This window comes from Monopterus albus, unplaced genomic scaffold (assembly GCF_001952655.1).
Source record: "Monopterus albus unplaced genomic scaffold, M_albus_1.0 scaffold318.1, whole genome shotgun sequence".
Classification (NCBI taxonomy): domain Eukaryota; kingdom Metazoa; phylum Chordata; class Actinopteri; order Synbranchiformes; family Synbranchidae; genus Monopterus; species Monopterus albus.
Genome location: NW_018128198.1, coordinates 331,702 through 356,854, shown reverse-complemented (window position 1 = coordinate 356,854; position 25,153 = coordinate 331,702). Strand labels below are relative to the sequence as shown.

At 41.7% G+C, this 25,153-nt stretch overlaps 1 protein-coding gene across 4 annotated transcripts in view; it reads left to right on the top strand.

Moving 5' to 3' along the window:
• sema5ba (sema domain, seven thrombospondin repeats (type 1 and type 1-like), transmembrane domain (TM) and short cytoplasmic domain, (semaphorin) 5Ba) overlaps positions 1-25,153 on the top strand; it is a 163,278-nt gene that overhangs the window by 103,086 nt on the left and 35,039 nt on the right. For all 4 annotated transcript variants that reach the window (XM_020623972.1, XM_020623973.1, XM_020623969.1 and 1 more), the window contains 4 exons: positions 5,688-5,750; positions 6,564-6,662; positions 6,785-6,998; positions 12,752-13,037. In XM_020623972.1, the coding sequence (XP_020479628.1) occupies positions 5,688-5,750; positions 6,564-6,662; positions 6,785-6,998; positions 12,752-13,037 (662 nt within the window). The remainder of the gene's footprint in view (positions 1-5,687; positions 5,751-6,563; positions 6,663-6,784; positions 6,999-12,751; positions 13,038-25,153) is intronic.

Genomic DNA, 25,153 nt, shown 5'->3' with positions numbered 1-25,153 from the left:
TGTGTTTTTGACTCGGCTTGTTCCTCTGACTATTCTGTTCTGCCTTGCCCTCTTGCTTCAGACTGTCACTGTGTATAATTATCGGACTTCCCTTTGGACTACGTATTTGGATTCCTCTGCTGTATGTGTTTGCTGGCTCTGATCTCGGACTGTTTATACCGACCTGTGATTTTTGTGTTTCACCGTGTCTTGTATGGTTTTGTTTAGCGTTAGTTCTCTTATTAAAGAGACGGTTTTGTTTTACATTTCCTTGTCTGGCCTTTTAATTGAGTTCACCCTCAACATTTTTGGCAGCATAACGCGCCGATTCCTGACATGTGGTGTGTGCGTGTGTGTTTGTCTTTATATACTTGTGCGAACCAACCCCTGATGGAATTGTCTGAGGCTAGGAGAAGATCATTGGTGACTTTCACCAATGCGGTTTCTGTACTATGATGGACTCTAAATCCTGACTGAAAATCCTCAAACAAATCATTCTTGTGCAAGTGGTCACATAACTGCTTAGCAACAGAGTGTTTCTACTCTGCACCACCTGAGCACCGATTTGTGCCAAAAGTGGCCATATTGTCAAGTTGTGTTTGTAAACATATTGGGTTTGGATTGAAACCTAACATAGCCGATTATGTAGATGGAGAGAACAAGGCAGAGTCAATAGAAAGGTGGATCACACAGAGGAGTGATGGGCTGGAGATAAGTGGAAACAACCAACAACCTAAAAGTGAAGGATGCTTTAAAGTGAAGAAAAACAGATGAATCATCTCTGAGGTGAAGGGTGGATATGCAGAATGTCACATGTCAGAGGAAAACTATGCAATGTAGCAGGATGAATAGAGAAGAAAAGACAATGAGCCTGTGATGTGTTCATCTGAGACACTGACGACATGCTGCCCATTCATGCTTTGATTGCAAACGACCTGCTTACATGTATGGCACATCTGTCTGTGTTTTTTTCTGCCCTAGAGCAAAAGGTAGAGTAAATATTTCTAGGAAGTGTTCTTCTTAAATGTCCTGATTTTCATTATCAGTGCTGAACTATCTTCTGTCACGCTCAGGGCATTTTAGCAGAATGTGCTATTAGTTTTTCAAGTCATTTTCTGAAATTGTCTTTATTAGTTTAGGTTGTAATGTAGGCTAATGTCTGGATGTTGAAAGCACTATGCTTTATAAAAAGAAATTGTTAATTTTTTTTTTATTATTTGGTACTTTTCTAGACTAAAGTCACACCAGTTTGGTCCAATCCCACTGCACTGCTATAAAAATCTATCTTGACTGTAACAAGTGCTAGACAGCTCCTATTCAAACACCCATAACTCCCCTGACGCACTTACTTACAATATTCATGAGTTATAATTAGTTGTCACACATGATGTTAGCAGTGTGTCAGTGAGAGGCAGCCTTATCAACACAGCGCCACATGTCAGGAACGACCACATTTGCAGCCACTGCTGCTTGCAAATTCTTTTTACTTCATTAGTGTTGCCTGCTCTCCATCTCTCTCTCCCTTCTGTTCTTCTTTCTCATAAAAATAGAATTAATTTTCGAGCCCAGTCACCATCTCTCTGCAGTAAAAGTGATGGATCCTCTTTCCTGCTACTAATTGTATTTTCTGCCTATTTTATTTGCCCATAAAAAATTCATGTTTTTCGCCCCTTTTCTCTCCTTAAAGAAAGAGGCCTGGGGCAGGATTTTCTTACTGTGTTTAAGGAGTGGCAAGTTTGGAAGAAATGGGAAGTTGGGCTCAGGTTTGGAAAGGGGCTTGATTTCAAAGAATGTACATGGAGGTTGACCTTGCTAATAGATGGAAGTGAACCCTAACATGCATCTGAGGCTACAAGCACAGATACTAAACAAGCTGTGTGACCTTGGGCCTTATTAGAGCTTGAAAAATGACTGAAACTCTCTGTCTGACTTGTCTCGGATGATTCCACCGATCTGAGACACTGCCGACTTTAATTATCCAGTAGTTCATGTAACAGGGACAGGGACCTAAATTACATTTCACATGCTTTTTTCCCTTCCATATTTATCCTTGACAAATTATCCGTTGTATATTAACATTATCCTTTATGTTAATAAAATCTACAATTTTGTTACTGATAATTGTACATAGGCTGTCGTCAACAGGAAAACGACAGTCCTGGTTGATTGTTCAGATGTCAGATGAGGCCGCTAAGAGTTGGAAATGCTGACTTTGCTACAGTGCCAGAAAACATCTTACTGAGCCAACTCCATCTCTGTTCTCGTTCAGTTGACCGCTGGATGTTTTTCACAACTTCTATTAAACTGTAGACATATCGAGGTGTTTACAGACATGTCTTTTGTGCTTTACAAGCCTTAATATACTTTTACAACTCCATGATCGGTGTAATACACACCTAGTGACTGTACTTTGCACAGATGCTGCCTGGTCTTTATCTTGCATCTGTATTTCTTGAATATCACATAGATGAAATGCTGTAGTGGTCTTTCTCCTGTTTCATGGTTTTTGAAGGAGAAGAGACAAACACAAACCTAGTAAAAGTGGTTGTCACTCTTCACAGATGCAACCTGTTCTGACAGCTGGCCTGTGAGGAAAGAGACGTGGTTGAGCTGCATGAGACGCTCCCCTCATATATCCAACATTGTACACTGGCAGTGTATTAACTCCAGCAGTGTTGGACCTGGAACGTGACAGATCCAGGTCTGGTACATACAGTATGGTGGTTAGTTTGGGGTTGACAGGGGAGACTGTTCTCAACACCAGTTTCTTTTAATCATCAGCACAGACCTTCCTAACCTTAAACAAAGAGTGGGGAAAGCTCTTTGTAAATTTGATGCTTATGTTTTCTTTTTTCTAAACTAAATTTTATTTCATTTGTTCCACATTTTCCTAAGTCAACAGACATCTGGCTAGGATACTGGGTGGTACTTTTGCATTTCAAGTGAATAAATATGCAGCAAATAATTACTTGAATATCAGCATGGAATGTGTATTTGTGACCCTTCTTTATATTAGATGTGTTGTGAACACTGCATCCTGCCCACACATTATACAGCTCTTATTCATGCTGTTGGCAGCAGTCAGGCCATTCAGGGCTTGGAACAGTGTGAAGGTATTTGAGGTAGAATTTGTATTCTCACAGGCGCTTTGTGCGACTGTGGCTGTGGAGGGGGGGGCACTTGCTAGTGAAGGTCAGCGGGTTAAGCCGATGGGGATCCTTGGAGATGGGGCCCTGCTGAAAAGATCGTAATGCCCCAAGCCATGATTCATCGCAAAGGCATCCATCACCCTGTGAGCAATCATGTGTGTGTTTACAATGACATCATCCTATCGGTCCCCAGGCTGTCATAGGCTGACAGGCGGGGCTGTGGAGGAGGAGTGTTTTCATTTCAGCAGGCAGAGTGATCGGGGCTGGCTGCTCTCTGAATGGTAGGTGCCACGCTGCTCAACGTTTGAGGCTGTCGACTGTCTGCGTACTGTTCGACAGTGGCACGGGCAACGTGACGAGACAGCCAAGCTCCTCAAGGGCACATTAGCTACTTTCAGTATTTTTATTTCTTCATCTCATTCATGTTTTATGTCTGAAGCTCAAATTTCATTTTAATCGCGGTTTACTTTGTGTAGCTGTCCTTTTCTCCAGTGCTGTCTGAAGCAGGTTAATTGAAGGGAGCTGCCGTGGGAGTTGGGGAGATGAGCTGTAACTATCAATATGGGCCGACGCTCTGCCAGCTGCAGGACCTAAACATAGCTTTAAAGCTAATGGATTTGTTTAAGTCTCCACTTTGAACCTGTTTGTGCATATGGTTGTGTCTGGTCGAGTTTATGTTTAGTTTTGCTTGGTTGAAGCTGTTCTAATCAAAATTTTATATTAACAGTGGAGTGTGATGTCGGGGTGCAGTTATTGTAATGGGACAAACATACAGAGTTATCAATGGGCTCTGCAGTTGTCCTCAGCTCTGGCCCCAAGCTTTACTCTATTGGTTCACTCTGACCGCTCTCATCTCTCGCTGCAGCAACAAAGGCACTGACCAGCTAGTGAGTGAATGAGCAGAACATCTATCAGCTAAATATTTCACCTTCTTCATCAGGTAGTTGCCCAATTAATCTGCCAACCAGGTCAGGTAGTGCTGGAGGGTCAGTTTACTGATCCAAGGGGCTTTAAGTTGCATCTCATACAATCAAACATGGCATCACAAATGGGAAGAAATGACTTCTTTTACAGTGTTTTGGCCTCATAAACAGTTCTGGTGTGATCAGTCACAAAACAGTTGACACCATGAGTTGACTTCATATAGAAGCCTTGGTAGACATCCCAGGACAACATGCAGATGTTTGACGAGCTCATCAGGCTGTGGCTAGTTCTGTTCAGACTGGTGTTTTTACTCATTAGCAAGAATCTGTGCAGAGGCTAATCATCCAAAATCGTACATTTCCACTTCTGCAAGCACAGTTGATTTATGAAATGAAAGGTCTATATATATATATATACCTCACACAGGAAGGAGCACAACATTTTATCTCCAGAAAGTTCTGTTAAATTATTATTAAATATAAACTCTTAAAAAGCTGCATTCTCTGCACTGAGAATCTTAAAAATGTGATTAAGTCAAGACTTTATTTTCCCAAGAGAGTTCCTCGCTGAGTCTTGGGGCTATACAGTTTTTAGTCCCTGAGCTAGAATTAAAGCAAAATGAGCACAGAGCACAAAGTCACATCTAAACACTAAAATGGTCCAAATCTACATACAGTTTAGGTGTTTAATATGAGCCACATAGTGGATGAGAGTCTTACTCTGGACTTATTGTTTGTTCGAGACCATTTGTCTCCTGGAATACTGACCTAGTTTTGTGCTGACTCTTGGTCGGCCTCATTTGTCAAGCTTTGTTCAATGTTGGGTCACAGTTTTGTCTCACTGGTCGATTGTCCTGGAAAGGCAACTAATAAGAAATAGATAATTATGTGCAGTGTCTTCTCTTCTTCTGGGAGAGGGCAGAAAGAAATGGACAAAGCTGGAACATTAGACTGATGTTATATAATGCCAGACTTTTGGACTTTTAGATATTTGACTTGGGCAGTGAGATCAGAAGAAGAGTAGTTGGGTAGGATAGTAAATTGAGGCCAAAAACACACACCAGTGGGTCCCCTGGCACCTTGCATATAGACTGAGGGACATCTCTCAACCCTCTTAACAAGCGCCAGTGTGAGTCTGGTGGCTAAGCGGCATGTGTGTATGCACATGCATTAGTGTGTTTGCACTGTGGTCCTGCAGCGCTGTTGCCTGCATCCATAATTAAGCTCGAGACACAACCATCAACAGGAATATAATTGGCCAGCAGTAGTGAAAGGGGAGGGTGACAGCAGAGGCGAGTGCTGCAAACCTTCTGAGGCAAAGCTAGAGAGGTAAGAAAAAAAGAAGATTGAGAGAGAGAGCGCTATTTACATGCTAATGCTGTCTCTACCCCTTCAACGGCCTCGTTGGCTACCTTGTCTGCTACCCTCAAATAAGCTCTTAGCTGGCAAGCCAGTCGCCATGTTTACACAATAAACCAATAGCAATGAGGTTAAAGTCTTTTCATGCATCTTTTTGTGCATGCCTACAGTATTAGCAACAGTCAGCTGTTTTGTAACTGTTTAGTGGTGTCTGAAGGACTCAGCTGACTGCTTTTTGGCCTCTCTCCCTGGACTCTTTCTTGTTTTTGTTTCCTAGGTAACAGAATGGGCACCGGACGAGGAAACCAGGAAGTCCTGTCAGAGCAAAGGCAAAACAGAGGTAATCTTGATCCTGGCCCCAGTTGCAACACTTCATGTCAGCTCTGCTCGGCCTACAGAGAGGCCATCCTGATACAGTATCTTCTGGCTGTTGTGTTGAGGTCCTTATGGGCCTCATGGGAGGCCTCTGTACAGAACAGCTATTTCAGACCCTTCAATCAAGAGTTGTTTTTCTTGCAGTGAAGAGAGAGGGCAAGAGCGAAGGGAAGGAACAGAAGAGCCTAGGGTAAGGCAGGGACAGACACAAAAGCACCTTCTTTCAAGTATGTCTGATAACCAGTGTTGCAATCAGTGGTCTTATTTCAATTTGGTCAGACCTGATTGTCATGTCATTTTATCTTCCACGGTGCCTAGAGAGTGAAGAGTAATATCAAATACAAAAATAACTAAATAAATAAAAAAATTCTCTTTGAAACCTGCATCACTGCAATTACCTCAGTTCTCCACCACAACACAAAGCAAAAAATGATACTTACATCAAATGTTTCATTACCAGTAAATCTCTTTCATGTCTTTGTTAAAAAAAAAGAAGCTTTGACTCTTTTCTTGAAGCATTTACCTAACTTATTGTAGAGCCTCTGTCGATGTCACAGATAGGCTTCCATTCTAGAATTCATATTTTTGAACAATGGACTTAGGAGAGTGAAGGATTCACACACAATTGCTTTGCTTTTGGTTGAGTTCCAGTGTGGTACCAGAACACTTGGTTCATTGTTCTTCTCAGCAACATGCCAAAGTGTATTTGGACAAACACCTCAGCTGTGGCTCTGCTGAAACTTTCTGAAAGCTTTCTTCTTCACCTGCTTCTGTGCAGATTGAGTGTCAGAACTACATCAGAGTCCTGCTGGTGAACAAGACTGAGGTCATGACCTGTGGAACCAATGCTTTCCAACCACTGTGTATTACCCGAGAGGTAAGACTGAGTGCATGATTGTGTGTGTGTAAATATGGAGAAATGCAGTAAAAACACTCTAGGCTTGACCTGTTACTTGCCTTTTCTCACCACTTCTCCATCTGTGTTTTTATCCATCACAGGTGGGCAACATGAGCAGCATGCTAGAGCGGGTGAACGGCGTGGCACGCTGCCCGTACGACCCTCGTCACAACTCCACGGCAGTAGTGACAGAGAGCGGAGAGCTGTATGCCGCCACAGTCATTGACTTCTCTGGCCGTGACCCTGTCATATACCGCAGCCTGGGTGGCATGCCGCCTCTCCGGACCGCCCAGTACAACTCGAAGTGGCTCAATGGTACAGTAACACACAAAAACGCCATATATGATGTTCCTTGGCTCACACTGAGAAGTATTTATTTATTTATATTTAGAGTATCATTTATTCATGTGTTTTTGTGCTGGAACTGATTGTTTTAATCACCAATTAATGATTTATTTTGATCTATATCTAATACATTATATCACAACACTGTGAAACAGCTCCTTTGGGCTGATGCCAAACAGGGACATGCACCAAATCCTCACGCTGAAGAACCTTGACCAAAAGGAAACTTGTCATTTTTGCTCAGTAAATAACTTCAGCGATTAGAAATCATCTCCATTGATTGACTCTGGTTAATTTTAGAACACTGAAATGAGCATATTTAAAACGTACTGGTTTGAGTTACAGCTTTAATTGTTTCCTAGGTTCAGTGTTTCGTCACTGTTTTGTATCAGATGTGAGGATTCAAATCTAAAAGAATTGATAATATGATTAGAAGTAACTGATTGGATTTTCCAATAATCCACACGAGGCTAAATAGTAGGGTACAGACTTGTGTCAAACAATCTCTGAAAATTCCTCCTGCTACTTTAAATGTCTTCTGATGCCTGCTTGGAGTGGCAGATGGGAAAGTCTGCACGTTTTCTTCCAGCACAATTGGCTCTTTAGTTACAGCCAAGATGCATCAACTCTACAGGGGTGTTTTCACAGGATTACAAAGACGGTTGAGTCGAGGTTGAGTGTGTTACACACACAGTACCGATCAGGAATTTATGGAATAGTGTAGAATATAAACTGCTGTGTAGTCCAACTGGTGTCAGTGTCAATAATCTTTCCTCGCTGCAGCAGAAATCCCTGAATCCACACCCTGAATCCAGCAGAAATGTAGTTGGACCCTCCACTGTAAGAGGCTGTCATCAAGTTCCTCTAATATGCAGAAATTACTGGATTCATGAAGTTGTACAGAACAGTGAGGTGGTTCTGGAAGTAAAGGTCAAATGTATTTCCTGCATCAGACGACATTTGCTGAGTGACGGTTCCTTGGTAACTCTGAGGTGTAGATGAACATGAAACTCACTAGTTTGAATTATCAGTAAAAAAGACGAGCATCTGTCAAAGGTACAATACAACAAATGTCTTAATACAACAAATGTCTTAATAAACATCCAATCCAGCATATGTCCCACTAGCCTGTGGATATAAAAATGGGAAAGAAATCAACTGTGATTTTGATTATTAACAAAATACAACAAATGTCTTAATAAATAACATCCAATCCAGCATATGTCCCACTAGCTCTGAGCTAAACCAGGGGACGTCTTTAGATGACCGTTATGTTTAACCGGCATCTAAAATAAAAAGTTGGCATTTCACAATATGAAACATAGAATAGCTAGAGCGAATAAATGCTTAAGAGTTTTTGCTTTATAAAAGACTTGATCAATTAATCCATCATCAGATGCTCTGACATATGACTAATGCATTAATCACCAATCACCAAACGGGTATTACCATACAGTACACCGTGTTAGGTCAGCTGTAGTGTTGAAAGATTTGGAAATTAGGGAGTTAGAGTAAAGGCAGAAATACAAGTATGTGGTGTGTTGATAGAGGAGGCAGGAGGAGGATGAGAGGGGAGCAGAGGAAACAGACTGAGGACTCGGTCAGTGATGTAATTATTCCTCACAGCAGGGAGAGGGTGAAATTACAACACACAGCATGCTTCACATCACACAGGGACTTTTTAAGTGCACGTGAGTGTGTGCTTGTGTGTTTACTTATTTATTAATGCATGTGCTTCCATGTGTGTCTGGCCTATGCGTGTGTGTCGTACACAAAACACACACAGAGTATGTAGATAAGTGGATGTGTCCTCATCAACATCAGCCGTACACACACACACACACACACACACAGTCAAACACATATTGCACTCGACTTTAGTAACAAACACACACAGCCGCACCATCACAGACAAAGCCTGCTTTGCTTCGCCGCTGATTCTTGGAGGGTTATGGAGTTGGGCTCTCAGAGGATTTGGGGTGTGAATGAAAATCTCATTTCCAGCTCTAAGCCTCTCCAGTTCAGGGGAATCGACGGCAGGGAGGGGTCCTCAATCTAATCAATCTGTTCCATTATTGGATTGGAACCTTGCCAGGTGCTGACCAGCTGTTTCCCATCATGCATCTGAATGACATGAGGGGCTACAGAGTCACCTGTGAAATAATCCAAACAATGTCTGTGCCTCGCTCAATCCTCCAAAGACCTTGTATGTAACAACATATTTATTTATATTCCTCTTATTTGCTGTCTCCTCTCAGTCTGTTTGGGCACACACAGTCCCAGATATGAAGCTAAAGCCAGAAACCTCTTAAATCCTGTGTATAACCATACAAACATGTGACATTTCTACCTGTAAATAAAACTACTACTGCACCTGTTTAATGTTTATGTTTCATTCCTTTTTCCTACGAGATCTGCTCCTGGCAAATGGAGCGTTTTATTAGGTGATGATTGGCATTAGCTGCTTTGGTCACACTCACCGTCAGTGACTCATTCATGTGCCAGCTGACCTGGAACATCCAGTCAGATTCATACAGGTGTACCACTATAACCTGACACTCCTCACTAATTACTTTGCACTGTTTGCTGCAGCTCCCTCCACCACTGTAACTTCCTCACCTTGGTTTTGTTGAATTTATTGAGCTTTACTGTGTCTATTAGGGCAGATTAATTTTTCAGTCAAATCCTCATCAGTCCTGAAATAAGGAATAATGTTTTCATGGATATGACTTACCGACTTCAAGCTCTTGGTTAAAGTAGGAGCTGAACTATGAAAACTCAGAAGGATGTTAATCAAGCCACAATTTAACCAAAGAGGTCATTTTTAGTTGACACCAAGTTGGTAATGGAACCTGCTGGAAATGCAGAACTAATCAGACAAATGTCAAGGTCCTGCACTTTGTACATCCATTACAGCTGTGTAGTAAAAGAATGTCAAACTTGACAGATAGAAAAAAGGCTAAAGTAAAAAAGGAATTGGAATGTACTTAAAGTATAAAAGTAAAAAGTAATCCTTTGAAGGATTTCTACCAGCTGTTTCCTTACAAATGTAACTGAGCTTCACGTCATTTCAGTATATCTCTAAGACTATTAAACTATTCTAACTTCAAACAAAAGAAATAATATACCGACATTAACTAACATGAACACATTTCAGGATCAGTTCAGCTTTAAAAGATGGTCAGAAAAATAAATACTGGAGTACAGATACCTGGTGATTCTACTTAAGTACAGTAACAAAGTAAAGGCTGGTCAGAAAAATTAATACCTGGCGATTCTACTTAAGTACAGTAACAAAGTATTTGTACTTCATTACGTCCGACCTCTGCCTTCCTCTTGTGCCATATTCTCTTATGTGCATAGTAAAAGTATGTTTGATCTAAAGTGATGTTAGCGACAGCAGCGTCACTTCTCCAGCTCCCAACCACCTGCCAGACAGAACAACCTGTTCACTGCTCAGCAGGGAGCTGGAAAAACTCTGTTTGTCACATTTGCACCCACACAGCATCAGTATTGTTTTGCAGAATCTGTCAGCCTGCACCTGCCTTTTGGCTAAGACACACACACACACACAAAGACACTGATGTACACACTTCTCTTACACTACACAGTTGAGACATGCATAAACGCAGCTGGCTCTATACCTGGCGTTTAGCTGCAGAGAAAGAGTGCACGTAGCACTAATACATTATGATAGTTATCTGTTCAGCTGAGCCAGCAGACGGGAAACAGCCCACTTGGTCATCTCCATGTTTGTTGACTGGGGATGTGCTGCTCATCGACAGCAAGTGGTTTGACAAGTTGTTTTTGCTACAGATCTAAAGATTAAATGCAACTGCAGCTTTGGATGTCAGCCATGATGATAACGATGACATCGACTGGGTTTGTTACTTTCTTTAATAACATTGTGGCTTGTTGAGCCTGTAACTGTAGATCAAGACGGACTTGATAAGAACCTCCACTTCATTAAATGTAAACTGAAAACATTAGATCACCTTTCACCCTTTTAACACGTTCGCCTCACATCGTTGTAGAATAAGTGTGATTGTCCAAGCGTGAGGTCTTCGGCCCCTTGAACGTTTACTGTCCCTCAGGTGATGGTGTCTTTGCTGAAATAGTGTTTTTACACCCCGAGTGCCTTTATGTGTGGTCAGTTCAAACCACTGATTGTTTTAATCACAGATGTGAAATGGAATTTGATGGCTGTTGTGTCTCTTCCTGCTCTGTATCAAAGTCTTATTCTCTTATAAAAGGCCTCGTTTGCCCCAGAGGCACATTCTGTTAACAGGTCAGCTCCGCTTTCTGTATTTGTGTGTATGACTATAACAGCATCGCCCTGTTTTTGTTTGTTTGTTTACGAGGGTGCACGGCTCCGTGTACATTAAGGTTTATTCCTCCATTTGTTTTTGTGCTCATGTGAGTGTGCGAGCATGTGTCTGGGTGTGTGATATCACTTACGGTAAATGGGTCCCAGAGGAAAACTGAAGCGCCAACAGCACAGGAGTGTTTTCTCTGTTTCACCTCTCGTGCACATGACTCGCCTGAAAAAGAAAAGAGCAGGAGGAAATAAAACAACAGTGTGATGAAGCCACATTCAGCTCATTGCTCTAACAGCACCATGGAGGTTTCCTTTTGGACTCTTCACTTTCAGATTATAACATAAATATCATAAATGTCACAAGAAGGTAGTCACGCTGTGATGATAAGCCTGTGGGATGTGAGAAGGAATGGATCTATAGCTATATCAAAAGACAACTGTTAGCCATATTTACATTGATTTATTTTTCAAATCTGGCTTGAATTTCAATATTATATGTCATAAATCTCTTCAGCACCTGTCAGCTGACATTAATACACTGCAGACACCTGCTGCTGTGCTGTCCTGAAAGGTTCATTGAGAGCTGTTCACTCAGAGCTACAGAATAATCTGGACTGTTTCTGGAAAGACATGCTATGTTTGAGTTCATCACAGATGTTCAGCACAGATGTCATTTTTAGAGGCGGCAAGCACCACAAACAAAATCCCACTCAAGCCTGATGGAGCTGAGGTGTTGGCAGAAATATCAGATACTCATATTTTAAAATGTTGGCACATAAAGACGATGATTAGATACTATAAAAAGCAACAAGGAATAAATGTTTTGAGGAATGTGGGTCAGACATCACGAAGACGTTTGATGTCACATCAGCCTCCAACTGTTGGAGTTTAGACTGACATAGTTGTACAACTTCATGCTTTTTCTCCGTGTGCTCACAGCAATGAATTAGAATTCTCTTCTGAGTCGTGTGTTTACAAAGAATGACAGTAACATCCCATTCAAACTGTTATTCAGTCTGCTCTACCTGATAACCCACCCAGCAGGGAGGGCCATTAATCATTGGCAGTGTCGCCCAGGGCAGTAAAAGCAGCACAGGCATCCAGTTAGACAGACGTAGCTCCATGGATTTACCATCAAAACATCAGACAGATTTATTGGTAACCATTTGTTATCTTCTCCTCCCCTCCTTGCTCTGTACTCCCTTCTCTTGCTTGCAGGTTCTTTTCCAGACCATCTCAAATGGGGGTGCAACAGTAGAATTCCACTGTTTGGAGTGCATGTGATAATAATGAGTACTGGGGTCAAAGCAGCATCTAGAAGATAAATGATGCAAATATTTAAATGTTTCCCTGGAGTCACTATGTAACATTCCTCTCCCACCCTCCTCCTCCTCCTTCCCGGCAGAGCCCCACTTCATCTCAGCCTATGACATCGGCCTCTTCACCTTCTTCTTCCTGAGGGAGAACGCAGTAGAGCACGACTGTGGCAAGACGGTCTACTCCCGCGTGGCACGAGTGTGCAAAAACGACATTGGCGGGCGGTTTCTCCTGGAGGACACCTGGACCACGTTCATGAAGGCGAGGCTTAACTGCTCCCGGTCTGGGGAAATCCCCTTCTACTACAATGAGCTGCAGAGCACCTTCTACCTGCCGGAGCAAGACCTGATCTACGGCATCTTCACCACCAACGTGTGAGTGAAAGCAAAGGGACATGTACCACACATCGTAAGCCCTCAGATTACGGTGGATCATTTGGTATCATTTAAACATAACTGATCGTGTCATCAAAAACACTTTTTCACTCAAATGATTAGAATTCAAATTACTTATGCTGACTTGTTGCTATCAGTGTTTTTTGACAGATTCTTTGAATTGTGACATTAACCTAAACGTTTCATATATCTACATGAATAGAAAGTTATTGCAAAGATGCTTTGTCCTGTAACAGCACAGGATTCAAACACCCTAAAGCCAAACTGGCCGGAGGCATAAGCAGAATAAGCATCTGCTTAGGGCCCCTGTGACTGCCAGAAGGCCCCTGAGAGTGCTCGAAATGCACCACAAGAGAGCTTGTTTATGCAAATGCACACTGTAATGGCCGTTAACTGCATTTTGATGCAAGCAGAGTTTGTCAGACCCTAATGTTAGGTTAGGTTACATGGAAATGAGGACTTATCCCTCTTGAGCAGAGAAATGACAAATGTAGAAAAGGATGAGGACAAAACATCAAGATAAAGGTGGGTTTGCTCTACTAATTACTAATTGTCTGCTGGTTTGTTTTGTTACTTTTCAGTGCACCGTGTTCAGTTTAGCATTTAGCACATAGTACCACTCTTGTGACTTTGCTCCCTTAAAGATTAAAAGTCACGTGGGTGAAAACATGCTGGGCTGACAATGACATGATGTAAGCACACAGCTACAGCTAATAAAATGGATGATGGGTGTGTTAGATTTATAGTATGTGTGTGAACGAACAAGAACTGACAGTAGTTCATAGCACTGTTGGTGTAGAGGCGGTGGAGTCTTAAAGGTCGTCTCACCTGTCTCCTGAGACAAGTAGGATTTCTCACCATAAATGAAGCACAACTGTAATGAATCCAAATGATGCTCATTCTAATTTTCTGATGTTGTTCTTTCATATAAGATTAACTAGCTACCTGTGTTAATAAGTCTGAAGGGTTATAAAGGGAGTAGGTGACCGTTTTAATAGCTCTTGCTTTAGTGCCTGCAGTGGCAGCAGAGAAGAATCTGTTGCATACTGTAAAGCTACCGTATTTAGCTTGTTGCTTTTATGTTTGCACTGGAGCACTGACATTATGTTTAGTTGGGTTGTTATGGCTCCTCTCTGCTCAGTGCTCCACCTGCTGAATGCAGATCTGCACTTTAATTTGGCAGTGGAGACCTCTGTCTCACTCGCTCTCATGTGGAATCGCCTGTGTTTCTGTGTGCAGCTTTTGTTCCCCTGTTTATTCACATTTATTCTAAAAAATGTGCCCCACAGATGAACTGTAAGCTGCCTTTTTATCATGAAAAGTAATTGGAAGAAACAGTTGACAAGGTGACTTTCTTATCAGCTCAAAAGCAATTCAGGGTCGGACTTTAGAATTTGGTTGGTGCTAGTGTTAATGAGGTTTCGAGAATGGGTCTTTATTTCAGTACATGTGATCTATTTAGTCTTTTCCTGGGTTCTAGCAACTGTTCAGTTTCTCCTGTGAGAAGGGAATAGATGCAGATATAGAATAGAGCTCAGCTCCTGGTAGGGTACAGATCCCCCTCACCTTATTGTTCTCGCTCTCTGTCTTAGTTACTTACTTTCTTAAAGGGCTTATCTTCAATAATTAGTCTCAATAAGCTTGACTAAAAGTAATTAATTCATTCTTGCTATAACTTGCTATAGCTTGTATTTAAAGGATAACTTCAGTTTTTCTTTACCTGCTGTGTTTCCCCTAAAAGTGTGCACGGTGACTCTGTAGCTAGTGCTCATTTCACTACCTCAGTTGTAGAGATGGCAAACGGTGTCAGCCTCAGAATAAACACGAATTCAGTCAAATCATTTCTCACACTTATTTCTGCGTCAGAAGGAAAGTAAATACAAGACGTAGCCATCTGGGGTATAACCTTACAGCTAACTTCATACACATCTGGGTCAACTCGTCGGCTGATCAGGTGATCATTCTGTGCAGTAGCTGTAATGGCCCAGACGGCAGCTCAAATCTCTTTGACATTTAAATTACCTTAATATCTGTGAGTGTGTAGAAATGAAAAGGATGAGGCTTTGTTGACTTTTACACATCAGTTCATCTTGAGTCTTCTATTTAACCTCTGGTATCTATTTAGGGTGACAGAATAACTGTAGATATGTTATATTAGATAAAAGCTTTTGACTATACAACCCTAAATCATATGGTTCAACTAGAGAACACTATAACTATTAAGTGTCTAAGTGAAATTACTGTAAAGTTAGACTTTACGTTGCTCCTCAACGTTGCTCTCACTGTTGAATAGAAAAAATGAACATCCCCATAAACGTGAGCTGCAGCTGTGCTAAGAGCCCTTTCATCACCAACAAGAATATTAATGGGGATACTGTGACACACACACACTTTCACCACAACACTTTAGCTTCAGCTTCTTTTCATTTATCCCTCAGAATTCAGCATTCCTTATGGTTTGTTACTCTGACAATCTCCCAGAGTTTAGAGCCTCCCTGTTGCTGCTAATGATGAGTGTGGATGCATGAAGCTCTCAGCTGAGTTGGATGTACAGACTGACTCCCTCTGGTGTTTGATTGCTCCGGGTGGAGGTGTCACACACTTTATTACAAAGAGGAAACACCGTGAGCCAAAGTGTGTGGATTCGACTGCAGCTTGCGTTGTGTGTTTTGGTTTTACTCAAAGTGTAATTACATCACATTTTAGCATCGATAAATGATGGCGTTCTCTGTCCCTCATCCAAAACGAGATGTGAGTAAAGATAAAATTACTGGGTCAGTATTCATGGTCCCCAGAGGGTTATTTCTAATAAGCTTGGGGACTTCTTCATCTTCTTATCTGGAGTCACCATGGGCTCAGAATTCCCCTTTCAATATCATTTTTCCTTTTAACACCACCAACAAATGATAATTTCCACTTGTAGACAAAACACTAGGCAGAGACCTACTGAGTTACTCAGGACGCTTGTGTTTCCTGTCTGAACCGCGCCGATGGAAGGACACATTATATTTTAATCCCATGGCCTTTCCTTAACTGCCACCTTCAGGATATTTTTACATTTTACTTCCAATACTACTGAGGCTCTGACAATAGTACACAGTATCTTTGTACTGTAGGGTGTAATAAACATTGCAACGTTCATGTTCCACTAACAGGGCACTAAAGAAATACATTAGCAAATCTTAAAGGAATACTTTTAGGAAATATGCTTAAGTTTGTTGATGGGTGAGTTAGGTCCAGAGTAAACTATGGATCTGACTGAATCTGTGGCACATCTGACAAAATGACTTGCCCTCCACACCCTCCTCTTCATCAGGACGCTCTCTGTAAAGGCAGCTAAGATACAGGGTCACACATGACGAGATGCAGTCTGTTTGTGGATTTGCATGCAGTTTCACAAATCGTGCATTTTTGGTTCAGGGCCAATCGCTGCAAGTGAGAGAGAGGGAAAAGGTAATAGAGAAAACTTTACTCGGTCTGTCTTCATTACTGCCTAAATAGGAGAATACAAATAAAACTCGTACTGCTGAATACTGATGTTGTTTTGCAGTACAAGCACGTGTTCACAGCACAAGCATATATTTTTAAATGCTCAAATCTGAAGTCACCAGATTTGCAACTCAAGTCTGATCGAGTCCGGTGTTGTTTCAGGCTGCAGTGTGTGTGTGTGTGCACGTACAGTAAGGTATGTGTGTGTGTGAACAAGCACGGTCGTTGGTATTCAGATGTATTCTGTGTTTTGTCAGGGGAGAAGTTGAATCCTGCTCTCACCTTCTGCTCCCTCGTCTGTAAAGCTGCTGTATTCGCCATCACATGGCTGCTTCCCATCAGCCTGCGGTCGTCTTTAGTGATAGATAGAGAGAGCGGGAAACAGTAGAGAGACAAAAGAAAAGAAAAAGCCAGGAGGATAAAGAGAGGAGATGGAGAGAGAGGAAGGAAATGAGAAGAGGTAATGAGAAAAATAAGTGAGCTCCAAGCTTTTGTTCAACATCCTTTGTCTCCTACTTCCTTGCCCTTCCTTTCTAACGCGACTCATTGGTCCTTCCTCCAAAACCGCTGCCCTCATCAGGGTTGGATATGTTAATGCAATCACCACAAACACTATCTCCATCTGTCTGTCCTAAATTGAACAGGCTCACAGCTGCTCCCAGGAGTTTGGGGCTGTAAAACACAACAGGAAGAGTCAGAGCACAGAACTCATGCCTGTTGTCTGCTCCCATTCTGGACCTGGTCTCAGTGCTGTAGAGGTACATCCCCCTGTCTCTCTCTCTCTGTGACCCTCTTGATACATAACATATTGTTCTCTGCTGCAACCGGCACCTTTAATTCACAATGAAGTGACGGGAAAGGCCACGATTTGTAATAATCAGTTCATCATTTTAGGTGATATTAACTGAACGAGAGTATTTGCTTCTTTCAGTTTTAGTCAGACCCCAGTTTGTAACACAGGATGAAGACATCACTATAAAATCGCCAGGTTCACTTTTCCTGGCTGGGCAGCTTTGCCAGGCCCCCAGAGGACATTACATAAATGTTCTCACTTTCTGAGTGGTACTTCTCATAAATGGATAACTAATTTAGATGTGTAAAACTGGTGGGGTTCCCCTTTAATCAGTCACTCAACAAAAGAAAGGAAAAGAACATACCACAGATCAGTCAATAACACAAATAGTCATTCCTACTTCAGATGACAAGAGGAGAGAGGAAGGACAAAAGACGAGGAATGATAACTCCTTGAGCTTTGTTCCAGCCAGTGAGGCCTGTCGAGCTGTTACGTAGTGCAGGGTTTCAGCATTCCATCAGAATAAGGACACTTATTAAGTCTAAGTGTCCTTGGTTAGGTCCTTTAATTAACTCCTGGCGCTTATTGGCAGGGTGCTTGTGTCGTGCTCAGAGCAGCGGCGTGATTCTCCTGCTGAGGTGTCTAACCTGCCGTTAGTAATTTAGTGAACCTCCTCATCTATTTCTGGGCGACTTCACTAACGCCTCCAGTTCACTAGTTCTCACTTCTGAGATGTTGGAGGCAGGAGTGCTGAGACATATGGGCCATTAATTGATTAGTAGATTGACACAGAATTACACTCCAGTTCTCAGTTAAGATATCATTTAAGTTATTTATGAGGTGGAGAGGTTGGATTCTGCTCATTTATAATACACTTTGTTTTCTGTGGCTGGAAAACGAACAAATCAAAGAACATGGACGTCCTCTGTACAGGTTGCTTAAAAGGCCAGGTTATGCTTAAAAAAGAACTAGTTTGTACTACAAATTGTTGGACCATGTTGGAAGGTAACAGTGATTATATCGCTCAAAGAGGAGGTGAAAAGGTTTGTGTGATATTGGATAAATATTGGGAAATGCAGCCCATTTTCAGGCACTTTCTCCTGGAACATATTCATAGTTATGCAATTTCATGTGCAAAAAATGACAAATAGTTGTATGAACATGGGGCAAAAAGAGCTTGAGAGAGAAATTCACTGCACAACAAGGATGTGAATGTTGCATTCTCTGATCCAGAAATGGTTGTTTGTGAAAATGATGGCGATGGTACAGCGATGTCGCTCAATGTAACAAAAAATATAACGCAAATATAATGCAAACAGAAATCAACTACACCAAATATCATCTTAGACTAAATGATGTCATGAAACAAAACGCCAGTTCAGTCTGATTATCAGGCTAAGTCATCTTTAGTTGCTCTGTGGGTCCTCGGTAAACTTAAGTAAACACATGAAGTCCAGGCCACAAGTATTTGGACACTTGGATCCCACAGGGTTGAAGGTGGCTGCAGGGAATGCCTGGGAAGACAGGAGGCATCCAATGAGGTCTGTCAGGCAATGACTTCAGGCAGGATTTTCCATAGACTATTGATTATGATGATGTTGTTTGATGTGTATAGTAGCTGTCCAGGTTTTTGGACACAGCTCTTTCTATATGTAGAACTACTCAAACATTTTATTTCAAATTGAATGTGCTGAAACACAGAGCCTGAAAAACAAACTGTCCAAATAGTCTGGACTCTGTATGCAACCTGACGTGCACAGATGCCTCCTGGAGATCCTAAAATCCTTCTATCCATGGAAAATATTTAACTGCCTCTAAGTTAGATCAGCTTTGACGTGGGTGATGAATGATCCGCTGGGCATTCGAGTGAAGCCAGACTGTACAGTATTCCAGGTGATACATGATGTTCTCTCCTTGTTGTATCAACTCACTAACATCACATTTACCCTGAAATGAACTGAGACTGGGCCTGATCTGAATACAGTTGGACAGACTTGGGTACCAATGGATTTTTCATTGCAGAGGTACATCCCCCTGTCTCTCTCTCTCTGTGACCCTCTTGATACATAACATATTGTTCTCTGCTGCAACCGGCACCTTTAATTCACAATGAAGTGACGGGAAAGGCCACGATTTGTAATAATCAGTTCATCATTTTAGGTGATATTAACTGAACGAGAGTATTTGCTTCTTTCAGTTTTAGTCAGACCCCAGTTTGTAACACAGGATGAAGACATCACTATAAAATCGCCAGGTTCACTTTTCCTGGCTGGGCAGCTTTGCCAGGCCCCCAGAGGACATTACATAAATGTTCTCACTTTCTGAGTGGTACTTCTCATAAATGGATAACTAATTTAGATGTGTAAAACTGGTGGGGTTCCCCTTTAATCAGTCACTCAACAAAAGAAAGGAAAAGAACATACCACAGATCAGTCAATAACACAAATAGTCATTCCTACTTCAGACGACAAGAGGAGAGAGGAAGGACAAAAGACGAGGAATGATAACTCCTTGAGCTTTGTTCCAGCCAGTGAGGCCTGTCGAGCTGTTACGTAGTGCAGGGTTTCAGCATTCCATCAGAATAAGGACACTTATTAAGTCTAAGTGTCCTTGGTTAGGTCCTTTAATTAACTCCTGGCGCTTATTGGCAGGGTGCTTGTGTCGTGCTCAGAGCAGCGGCGTGATTCTCCTGCTGAGGTGTCTAACCTGCCGTTAGTAATTTAGTGAACCTCCTCATCTATTTCTGGGCGACTTCACTAACGCCTCCAGTTCACTAGTTCTCACTTCTGAGATGTTGGAGGCAGGAGTGCTGAGACATATGGGCCATTAATTGATTAGTAGATTGACACAGAATTACACTCCAGTTCTCAGTTAAGATATCATTTAAGTTATTTATGAGGTGGAGAGGTTGGATTCTGCTCATTTATAATACACTTTGTTTTCTGTGGCTGGAAAACGAACAAATCAAAGAACATGGACGTCCTCTGTACAGGTTGCTTAAAAGGCCAGGTTATGCTTAAAAAAGAACTAGTTTGTACTACAAATTGTTGGACCATGTTGGAAGGTAACAGTGATTATATCGCTCAAAGAGGAGGTGAAAAGGTTTGTGTGATATTGGATAAATATTGGGAAATGCAGCCCATTTTCAGGCACTTTCTCCTGGAACATATTCATAGTTATGCAATTTCATGTGCAAAAAATGACAAATAGTTGTATGAACATGGGGCAAAAAGAGCTTGAGAGAGAAATTCACTGCACAACAAGGATGTGAATGTTGCATTCTCTGATCCAGAAATGGTTGTTTGTGAAAATGATGGCGATGGTACAGCGATGTCGCTCAATGTAACAAAAAATATAACGCAAATATAATGCAAACAGAAATCAACTACACCAAATATCATCTTAGACTAAATGATGTCATGAAACAAAACGCCAGTTCAGTCTGATTATCAGGCTAAGTCATCTTTAGTTGCTCTGTGGGTCCTCGGTAAACTTAAGTAAACACATGAAGTCCAGGCCACAAGTATTTGGACACTTGGATCCCACAGGGTTGAAGGTGGCTGCAGGGAATGCCTGGGAAGACAGGAAGCATCCAATGAGGTCTGTCAGGCAAAGACTTCAGGCAGGATTTTCCATAAAATATTGATTATGATGATGTTGTTTGATGTGTATAGTAGCTGTCCAGGTTTTTGGACACAGCTCTTTCTATATGTAGAACTACTCAAACATTTTATTTCAAATTGAATGTGCTGAAACACAGAGCCTGAAAAACAAACTGTCCAAATAGTCTGGACTCTGTATGCAACCTGACGTGCACAGATGCCTCCTGGAGATCCTAAAATCCTTCTATCCATGGAAAATATTTAACTGCCTCTAAGTTAGATCAGCTTTGACGTGGGTGATGAATGATCCGCTGGGCATTCGAGTGAAGCCAGACTGTACAGTATTCCAGGTGATACATGATGTTCTCTCCTTGTTGTATCAACTCACTAACATCACATTTACCCTGAAATGAACTGAGACTGGGCCTGATCTGAATACAGTTGGACAGACTTGGGTACCAATGGATTTTTCATTGCTTCCCACAGATAGTCTTCAAACTGCATCTACTATTTGCATTTGATTTTATATACAGTGAAAATAGGTCAAGTCAGGTTTGATCTCAGTTTTATTGAGGCTAAAATGTTGTCGTTATACTCAGAGAACTGTGTGTTTCCTTACAATAGCTCACATCTAACACCTGGATTTTTGTGCAACCTATTGAACCTGTGATGCTGCTGTATTGCTTAGCACAGGTTTCGCTGACTCAGGCTGCTTTGGGCCAAAGGTGCCACTTTTGCTGGCATATTGTTGTGCAGTATAAAAAAATATGTATGTATAATCCTGGCAGACCTGGTTCAATTTCTGTCCCCACAGCCATGTAGCTCTGCTGAGTGGGCCCTTTTTGCTTTTCTGCTGTGATGCAGGTATTCAGACGTTGAAACATTGGCCTTTATGTAGTTTTATGTGGCTGTTCCTTTTTTCACATAAAACGAGTGAGCGAAAAACTTGGGGTTTCAGCAAGACTCCAGTGTTCTTCCTCTACACTGATGTTTGCACACAGTGCATGTCTAAATGTCAAGTTAATTGTATGACGCCTTAAAAACAAATGTTGACCAAAATGCTTGTCAAGAAAGGGTTAAAATTCTATCAGATAAACAAATATGTACACAATATGCATAAATAATTATGATTGACGTACATCAATGTAAACTTAATAATACAGATATAATATGACTGATCATGTGGTCATAACATTCAAAAAGCAAAAAGAAAAAATGATTCATCAATCTATGAAGAAATAAACTTTTGGGATCAGGTTTAAAATGTGCAGTAGTAACTACAGTGGAGCAGCATCCAGCCTTAAAAGATAAGGTTATCAAGTGAGACCAGCCACCTGTGTTTACCGGACACACTCACTGGTGGACTGATCTGCACAGAGAGCCTGGCGGTCAGGTTGACTGAAAAGTTCATTACCTTTTTTACACCTCTTTTCAAGGGCTGCACTGAGCATCACATCCAGCCTGTTGGTGTAGAACATCTGTATGTACGGTGTCCTGGGTGACGGCGTCTGACAGAGGTGAAACAACTATTAGTTTCATTTAACAATCAGGTTGAGCTCTGTCGCTTTCTTATTGTCAACAAATGTTGTAGAAACACCAAAATGTGTTGGTCTGCCTCTCAGTATTTTCAAGTTCCCTAACCTGTCTGTTGTCCAAGCCTTTTATTTCCTACTGAAGACATGCATCTTTAAAAAAACAGGCTAAAATATAGTTTATATTCCCTGAAATAGCTGAATGCTGTACTTTTTAAACATTATTCAAACAGTAAAGAATGAATTCCTATTTCCAGCTGTGGCTTATTCCACGTTTGATGCTCTAATGAGTAGACTGGCAGCAGGTCGATGGGACTGACTCAAAATAAACTACGGTGTGTATGTTGATGGTAATGGAGGAGCATGGCCCAGTGTGATGGCTTAGCCTTGTGTTGATAAAGGTTTTGGACAACAATGGAGCTTTAGTAGGATCATTTCAGTCTTTTCAGGTGATAAAATATTGAATATTAAGGATATTACTATCCTTTTAAGCAAACTAAAAATATCATAAACCCATGAATTCCAGAGTATTAGTTGCAAAAAATGCTTTGTCCTTTTCAAAGGAAACAATTAAATGTGCCAAAGAATGGCTGAGCATTCATATGGCAGCTCAGTTTAAATGGTGTTCAACCATTATTTGGCCCCAGAGAGGGCTGTGCACGCCATGGCATCATAAATCTTCAGAGCCCCATCATAAGTAACACCCACCTTCTAACCCTAACCTACAATGCACATAAAATAATCTCATATACACCATTTCTACCCACAGCTGTCATCACTCTCTAACCCAAACAAAGAGCAGATATGTGATACACACAGTATCTTCACTGTATTTGCTGAGGTTAAACAGCTGCTGGCCCACCTGGCTTGGTAGGCGGTCGCATCTTGGAGCCAGTCAGAAGAAAAGACCCAGCGATGTCCCCCTACTGAATCAGAAACGGTATAATCATCAACCCTAGTACAAATTATGTGTGGGTGCAGGAGTGAAGGCAAGTCCACATCGTCATCCGGTGGGCACCCTGTCACTAACTGGCGTTGAGTCAGGCCCGCTACACTGACAATGCTCAACAGTGTGTTCCGGCGTTCCAGAAGCACCTGCACCCACGCAACCAAGACAATCCTCCACCTGTATCTACCCAATAATCTATCAAACCTATCAGTCAGTGCTGTTGTTAGCAAACAACAACAATCAGTAACTTACAGCTATCTGCTAGCAAGATGCTGTCCCCAATCAACCATATATAAACTAGACATTGGTTATGTAGTTAGATGTATAAATGAGTCATATTCAATTAGATATGTTCAATATATGAAATATTACTTGTAAGTTAACAGCAACTAGAGCTGTCTGGTAGTTACAGTGCCTCTAGTGAAACAGATGCTTAAAGATGCATGAAACTCAAAATACTCCGGTATTTCCAGCTTGTGATGCTCAGTGCAGCCCTTGAAAAGAGGTGTAAAAATACCTTACTGTAGATGAAATTAAGTATAATACTCTGTAAATGCACTTGGCTACTGTTCACTGCAGGTGGTTTGGAGAACATATTGTAGGGACACCACTGCACACATCAATCTGGTGGAAAAGAGAGTGTCTATCAGAGAGAGAAGTGAGAGTCGAGACAGAATAGATGCAGAGCCTCTGTCAGAGGTCCTGCTGATTCTCCTTTCTCTGTCGTCTCACTCCCTCCATCTCTTAAGACACAGCGACATTCACTGTGCACAGCAAGTGTATTTACTGAGAAATTCAGAGCAACATTACATATGAAGATTTGATAAAAGGCATTGGACACATTGGTTCACAGCACAGAAAAGGAAAGGAGAGAATGACAGAGCGGTGGACTGAGACGACTTCTGTAAAACAAGACGAGACAGCGCAGAGAGAACAACCGGTGGCAGCGTCAGGCTTTTGGGACAAGATGAATCACTTGAAGTAGCTTCATTCATAATGGAAGTGATCATCATGGTGCTTGTCCTCAGAGAGCAGCAGCAAACAGCAAACCAGATGTCAAACAGCTTTTCAGTCACTTTCCCAGGTTTTTAAGCAGATTCAAAACATATGGGTTGCATCCATTACTACGACAGACTGTATTCTATTCATCCATTACTACGACAGACTGTATTCTATTCATCCATTACTACGACAGACTGTGTTCTCTTGACATGCTCCCTGTCACTCTGTTTCCTCTGCATTATGTGCAGCAGCCCACTGTCAAAGTAGAGATCTCAGATAATCTGGACACTGCCAGGCTAGCTGTGGCAGAAGGCTGTAGCTACAGTATGACCACAAACCCACGGTTTAACTTCCTACTATATTGAACTGTGCGTTTGTGTGTGGAACAGTAAAAACAGTTCTGGCTGCAGCTCATTCTCTTGTGGTTTCCTCCACTTAGGGTTTGGTTACCCCCGGCTTACCATAGCGCTCGCTCAGCTCCACGGACTTTATTTCTGCCTCACTGTCGCTCAATGACAAAAAGTCTGGAGGCTGTTTTCCTCATCAGTCTGCAAGTCAGTCAGTGAGCCACCTGTTTAGCTTCCCCTGTTGTTTAGCCAGAGCTCATTTAGAGCTGCACAGGACTGTACCACCCTGGGGTAATGACAGAACATTGGTTACCTCACAATCTTGAACTGGATCTGTGAGAAAGTAGTACTCAAAACAAAAACAGTCAGGTTTCTCAAGTA